Here is a 7,844-nt window from a genome sequence, read left to right on the forward strand (position 1 = left end):
AAACTTGATAGCATTGTTCCTGCTCAATGCATGCATGCAATGTAATGATCAACAACAAATTGTGTGAACTCAGAGTCAGATCTCAAGTTAGAATGTAGATGGATAATGTCATTAGACTGCACGACATATACAAAGGCATGTACCTCTTATTAACCTGTAAGAATGCAGGCTGATAATTTGGTAATTTTCCAGGGGTATGTTTATTCTGGGGGGGGGGGATATTTATTAGGTTTTGAAGATTTCTCGGGGGTACTTTTTTTCCGGGGGTATGTTTATTTGGGACCTGTGTTTGCAAGGGAAACATACATGTACACCATGAGAACACATTTTAGTAGCATAAACATTGCTTTCACATGTCAATTAAAAATTTTCCGGGGGGTACTTTTATTCCAGGGGGTACTTTTATTACATTTTGAAGATTTGTCCGGGGGGTACTTTTATTCCAGGGGGTACTTTTATTCGAGAGGTGAGAGTATGCATGTCACATTGCAAACCCAACCTGGCCTGCACCGCAAGAACCATTAGAGAACAAAATGTAATAAAATTTATGAGAGTGAGCGTATGAAAATGAGTGACATGTAGTTTTGGTTAGGGATGTGCTCTTGAATGAGACATAAAGCCAGAAGTCCCATGTCCGAGGAGAGACACACCTCAAGCACATATTAAAGATCCCATCACATCAATTGAAAAGAGTAGGGGTCCTTCCCAGCGCAAGTGGTTCAAACTTAAGTCTTTACTGTACAAAACTGATATGTTCTACCTTAAAACCAGTTAAGCAAAACAGTTTAGGAAACAACATATATATAAATGTGAATACTTTACCTCCAGAACTTCTGCTATTTTCTGCTGCACGTTGGAGCCAGTCGTGGCAGCCATGCTGTGTTCCTGACGCCGCCCTAGCTCGCCTGCCGTCTGCCTGTAGCTACATGTTTGTGTGGAATGTCACACCGGCCACTGGAAGGGTATTTAAATAAGGCATACAGCTGATGAATGGGCCACAACAAATCATTATATTGGTCCACAAACAATTTTAAGCAGCATACAGAGTGACTGTAAAATTTAATTTTAAAAAAATGTATCAATGGGTAACTTTTATTTTGCAGTGGATTTTTTACTGCAAATTCATATTTTAATGTAAGTGTACTAATATTTAGCCTGGGTATACCATCAGGATCAATATAATTTAATTACTAGTAATCTCATTAAAAATTGTGATGGTACCGAGGCTATCTAATATTACATATAATTCCTTTACAAGTATGACTACTGTAGAACAGACAATTGTTTTGATATTTGTGAAAATTTCACAATTCACCGTAGCAAAAAGGCAGCAATACCATATTATGAAATTAAAACTGAGGGCTGGGAGGTAAAAAAAACGACTCAAAATTCACCCCGAAATTGCGTGTACAAATTTTTTCTTTGGGGGGGGGGGGCAGACTTTCCCTTCGGACTTTGTTGTCATTCTTTTTAAACCCGAGAACCAGCTACTTAAATTGGTTTTGACTCAGGCAACATTCTATAGGGTGACACAAACAGGTAAAGCAAATATAACACTTACTTTCAAACTCTTTATGTCCATAGTAAGCCTTCTAGAGTCACACAGTCACAACTAGAGAATGTGCATTACATCTTATGTTGGGAATTTGGAGCAAGAAAGGATTATGGGTGGTTAATTATAGGAGTTGAAATTAATTATGCTAATTATGGAGCCCTGCTGAGATGACCAGTCCTACTACTTCATACCTTGTCATGTAGTATTAGAGCCCTTGATTAGAGCCCATGCAGATGCATATTTGAAGCATTGTCCAAAACAAACTATTAAATACTAGTAGGGCAGTTGAAAAGAGTTTAAAGTACCAAATACTAACAAATACTACAGTTTGATGTCCAAAAAGATTTGAATTTATTATTCTATGTCTTACATGTATATAACATTTAGGAAGAAATACATTTAGGGCTAAATTTTAATCATTTTTCATTTTGTTTATCCAGGTTGGTTTAATAAAAGAAAAGGGACCCAATGTGACACATACATGACTAAACTTAGTTAATAGTTTGTCTGATTTTTATCCTACAAACTACAGTGGCCCATGTTTTGAACCTGGAGTCAGGATCTTTGTTACATCTGCTTGGAGATAAGAATATCATATTGTAGCACTTTATACTTACTTGTAGACCATACATGCTGACTAATTAGATTACTAGTAACTCAAAGAGTCCCAAACATGCAAAACTTAAGACAAACCTGTACATAGTTTTCCTGTACCACACAAGTTAACCAAGCATCTTAAAGCGTGTCTCTTGTGCAAGAAGTCGATCTTTCTGCCATTTATTCACATATTTACCGCTGCCTCCTAGGTGACTATTCTCCCCGAGTTAAAAAGGAACAATACGTTCTGAAGGCAAGTCAGGACCTAAGCTGTAAGGCCCACAGTATGGGGGGAAGGCCGGCTTTTGTTGGCGGTCAGAAGTGCCCGACTGTTTGCACACAGAGTGAAAGGGATTCAGTGACAGGTGAACAAAATATAAGGCCAGAGGAGGCGACAATTGTTACCTACTATCTGCCTATTATATATCTAACTGCATTTAAGTTTTATACAATGTCATGTATTTCATATAGACTACATTTTGTATGTAGCTACACGTACACAAGGCTTCTACTTCTAAAGTTCTAGCCAAGATTTGATTTTTTTAAATTAGTGATTTGGTTATGGTGAATGAACAATCTTAAAACCAATGGAGGGGGGAGGGGTTAGATAGCCTGGTTACCAAACCTATTATAGCTCCCGAGTCCTACATCCTATTTGAGGAGAGGATGTAGGACTCGGGAGCTATAATAGGTTTGGTAACCAGGCTAGGGGTTAGAAGCATTTTACAGTGCAGAACATTTTAAACAACTACTAGTAACATACATGTACTAGTACATGGCACCACAAAATTGAAATACTCCGCAACTTTGCATACACTAGTATATTATAGAACTGTAAATACTACATACATTGTACATTTCCTTTCGCTGTGTGTAAATCAACTACAGTATAAATGACAGTGGGTTTAATTTTTGGTAGGACTAGGAGGGAAAGGCCATTTTTTAAACTTGAGCGGTTGAAACAATTCCCTAACTAGTACAGTTAGTTGTAAACCAAGGAAGGAACATTTTCAGAGTCAAGAATTCATGTTGATTCCTGGTTGACTGGGTCACAAAAATGTGAAAATAAAACCACCGCAAACATTTCAAAATTTACAGTAAATTTCTGTACCGAACTATTTTAAAACCATAAGTCAGGGCCTTACCACAATCTAATATGGTATGTATATAGCTACTCTCATCTGCCAAATAAACATACGGGTACGTTTATTCTTTTGGGCCCAAACATCCACCCAGTACGTTCTTATTTTGCACAGTACGTTTATTAATTTTTGAAAACCAGTAATTTTTTTCAACTTTGTGTGAAAAAAATTGACAAATCATCGACGTGAAGACGTTTATAAACGCATATTGTAGCGAGAAACTTGTCATTTTCGGGCCGGTTTTTGCAATCACCGCGTGCATAAATTCGTCTGAATGTTCTATTGTCATGGATATGGGTGGTGCTTATCAAAATACAAAATATTAAATGCTCTTTTTTTTGTCTATTTAAATTCCTAATTGCAAATAACAGTTAAAGATTTGTGCATATATCAGTAAGGGTGCATTTTAGTACAAGAGACACAGGTTACCCGTCAATTTTGGTAATTTTCCGGGGGGTACGTTTATTCCGGGGGTATGTTTATTTGATTTTGAAGATTTGTCCGGGGGGTACGTTTATTCCGGGGGGTATGTTTAATTTATTCGGCAGATGAGAGTACCACAAACATCCAAACCGAAATCCTTCTAGAATCTGAACTCCTTACCTTGACCCTGGTTTAAGATTTACAAAACTGTGACAGAACTTTGAGCTCACTCAACCAGATCAGTGACAAGACCTGACCTAAAAACAACTTTCTTACCTGCTGCCAATCTTTACCTGTGATCTGGTTACGTATCAGGTTACTTACTTGACTTGCAGATGTTTCTAGCTGGATGGATGGGTGCAGAAAAGATACAGATACTAGTAGTAATGAAGGCACCACTGAAAATATATTTAATTCGAGGGTCTACATGGGGGTCCTGGCAATGCTTAAAACAGGAAATTTTGGAGGGTCAGGACCAAGTGTTCAGATAATGAAAAAAAATATAGCATTTACACTGACCGAAATAATGGCTCTCAAAAATATTTTTTTTTGGTGAAAATTGAATTTGAGGGTCTACATGGGGGTACTAGCAATGCTTAAAACAGGAAATTTTGGAGGGTCAGACCAAGTATAAAGTACTAACTTAAAGATAATGAAAATAAGTACTTACACTGAAAGATTATGGCTATTAAAAATATTTTTCACAAGGGAAAGACACAAACTTGTGACGGGTACAAATTCCTACTAGTAAATAGACCTCTGTATTAGCCTATTACTCATGTATACTGAGAATACAGCTTTAGCCATGGCGTCACTAAGTCCAAAAATCCGCGTGCAAACACTCAAAGAGCGCCACCGAGGTTGCTCCCAGAATTCATTGTCTCTTCCAAAGGTTTTTTCCGAAAGGTGTTTGCCCCGTGGTTTATCGGATTTCGGCCAGGAATCTTGAAAAACTTGTTAAACCTGGCCCCTGTGCAGCGGAGTGTTGCGCTGTACTCTATTACTAGCATTAGGGTGATTGCAGGGGAAAGAGGGGTAATTTGAGGGATAATCAGGACAAAACACAGGAGATGACCTAAGATAAAAAACGGAAAGTGATTATGATAATTATTTAGACAGAGGGGTGGCCAACAAAAACAGGTCAAGACAATATATTACCATTAAGTTTCAAGATCTGGCAAATGTTTGTTTTGATCGTTACAAAAATTATATGTGCTACAGAGCTAGAAATACACACACACTTTTGCACATCAATGTTTTACAATGAATTTAAAAGCTCTGAGTCCTAGATCTTTTAGACTATTTACTATTTTTGTGTCTGTACATTCAAGGCCCTTTAGTGGTCACTTTAATCCTTTAGAACTCCTAAACCTCGTGCACATGGTGTGACAGTAGCATAATATATAGCTCTGTAGAGCATTTTGTGAAACTTTTGTGTCAGTTTCAAATTTTTGCCCCTCCAAAGTTCATCACTTTAAAAATACCTTTCTTGTATTACTTAACTTATAGTACTGAAATGGAGAAATGTTTTAACCTTGAATTTAAAACACCACGAAAACCTTCCGTTGCTCCAAAATAAATTTCGCAACTTACAGTACTTCAGACACTTAACATGTAGTTTTAGACTTTTATGTCCTCTCAATTACAAATAAGGCAGCTGCTACACCCAGGCCCACAGCGTGACTTTAATTCAATACTGGTAGACCAAACAAGAAGGAATAGAGCTGGTTTGATAGTTTATTATCTCTTATACAGCATGTGTCTCTTACACAGTGGGGGAGGGGGGCAGAAGACTTGCAAAATCAGAAGCAGACTTGTCCCAATTTATACCAATCCTAGTATGAGTACTGTAAACTCTTTAATATTTGCACATGGTTGCAAAAACTTTAATTTTTGCAACCGCTAATAAAAAATAACTCATTTAACTGTGTTTGTTTATTAATACTATTATTACTGTACACCTTAATCATTTCGTAAACTTGAAATATTGAAATGCTTCTATTTCCTAGAAGGCCTAAGTTGCAAAATTATATTATTTACGGTATATGCCCTAAATTTAGGTCAGTATATGTGAAATGTAATAAAAGTAACTATCTTCTTCCATATCAGTTATAGAATGCAGCTGTCTTATAACAGATAAATACAAGGGTGTTTTCAAATTTCTCAAATGGAAAATTCCTAGAGTTAAAAATGCAGGGAATGTTTTAATGACCTTGTTGGTTTGGATTTGACAGAGTCCAGCTTGACCGAATTAGTCGACCGAGGGTCAGTCTACAACAAATGGCAACAGTGACTCAATCCCTTGACCACAGAGAAAAGGAATTTTTGCCACTGGGCAGGGAAGTTTCATAGGAACTAGCTACTTCTTGCACCTGTTTTTGAGAAGGATAAGATTTCTCATATTACAGTTTGAAATATTGCAAGAGCAAACCAAAAGAAACCAGGCCGGATGCTAAACTGATATACATTGTTACTTTTTAGAAAAATATCCAATCATAGCTCGATTGTCTTCTTTGCCTTGTTTTGAGTAGTAAAAAAATATTACATTTATTCTCAGTCGTCAACAGTTATACATGTAAAAACATGATCTAATGTCTTTGGGTAAGTGTTCTAGCTTTCAAACTTTTAAATAATTTTTCTATGTAACATCATTTTCTAAAAACTGTGGATCCAAGGTTGGTGCAGGAACTGTACAAAAAATATTATAAAGCCACGTAATGTTATCCATAAGTAAAATACTTACAGGCCTTTTACCCAGGCAAAATCATATAGAGTTTATAGTAGCTAGTACTGTACAGTATAGTTCGTGCCTTGGGTAACACATTCTAGCTAATGATAAAATGACGATAATTAATAATAATAAATAAATTTGTCTTTATCTAAGCATTATCTCATCTAAACAGGTGCACCAAAGTAAACCAAAGGCTTGGAAAAAAATATATACACCACCCAATTCAAAACCTCTATTCACAGTCTGTTGGTTTAGGTGAACATCTACCAAAATATTTGTGCTTGTCCACACTTCAGTAGTTCAATTTTAACACAGAAGGAACCACAAACAATCCTCTTCTACAGTTACAGGCCATGACATCAAATAAGTGTCAACTTACCCCCGCAGTTTCTAACTTAAATTCGGTACTGATTCTTTTGTAACTACTTACGATGACGTCTAAGGAAGGAAACTACGCTTTTTCTCATAGTCCAACTTAGAAGTTAACAATATTTATGCTTGTCCACACTTCAGTAGTTTAATTTTAACGCGGAATTGCAAAAAAAATCCTACATTTACAGGCAACGACATCCAAGTGTCAACTTATCCTTTCTTAAATTTTGTACCTTTTCTTTTCTGACTATTTACGATGAGGTTTGGGGAAGAAAACTACGCTTTTTTCTAAAAGTCCAACTTATAAGTTAACAATATTTATGCTTGTCCACACTTCAGTAGTTCAGTTTTAATGCGGAATGGACCCAAAACAATCCCACCTTTGTGTCAACTTATCCTTTCTTTTTCCTTAAATTTTGTACCGTTCCTTTTCTTACGATGAGGTTTGGGGAAGGAAACTACACTTTTTTCTCACAGTCCCACTTCTAATTTAACGCCACACTTCAGCACAGCGAACATTCAGGTTTATTTGTTCACCCTGTGGTCCTTTGTCCAGCTGTATCGGAGACAAACGACCGGAGGCCCCCCGGCGGCTTTGTTGTGTGTTTACAAAGTGACCTGTGACATCTGTACATCAAACGCGGTGTAAAAAACTCCCCAGGGAAAACGGGATCACGTATTCTACTACAAATCCCTACACGCCATTTGCACACGATCCTCTTAAATTGCGTTTTGTGATTTTCACAAAAGGAAATGTACTTCAGATCTTTGATTAATTAAAGGTATTCACTACAAAATTACTAAACTGTCTTTTCCGTAGGATATGCTCCAAGTAAGAAATGAAAATATTAAGATAAATACAACAGGTCGAAAATTATTGGCTATAGCAGTTCCCTTGCAGAGTTACTTAAAAGTTTGTTGTTAAGAATTATTCTTGTGTTCTTTCTATTTTACTCTCTCTCTCTAGATCTCTCTCACTCTCTCTCTCTCTCTCTGTGTGTGTGTGTGTGTGTGTGTCTCTGTG

At 36.8% G+C, this 7,844-nt stretch overlaps 1 protein-coding gene across 1 annotated transcript in view; it reads right to left on the bottom strand.

The window, feature by feature from the left end:
- Positions 1–7,844, bottom strand: part of LOC109467464 (protein inscuteable homolog) — a 25,672-nt gene that overhangs the window by 17,319 nt on the left and 509 nt on the right. The window contains exon 2 of the mRNA XM_019765467.1: positions 823–954. Within this exon, the coding sequence (XP_019621026.1) occupies positions 823–876 (54 nt within the window). The 5' untranslated portion in view covers positions 877–954. The remainder of the gene's footprint in view (positions 1–822; positions 955–7,844) is intronic.

This window comes from Branchiostoma belcheri, unplaced genomic scaffold (assembly GCF_001625305.1).
Source record: "Branchiostoma belcheri isolate BF01 breed outbred unplaced genomic scaffold, Haploidv18h27 scaffold18, whole genome shotgun sequence".
Lineage (NCBI taxonomy): Eukaryota > Metazoa > Chordata > Leptocardii > Amphioxiformes > Branchiostomatidae > Branchiostoma > Branchiostoma belcheri.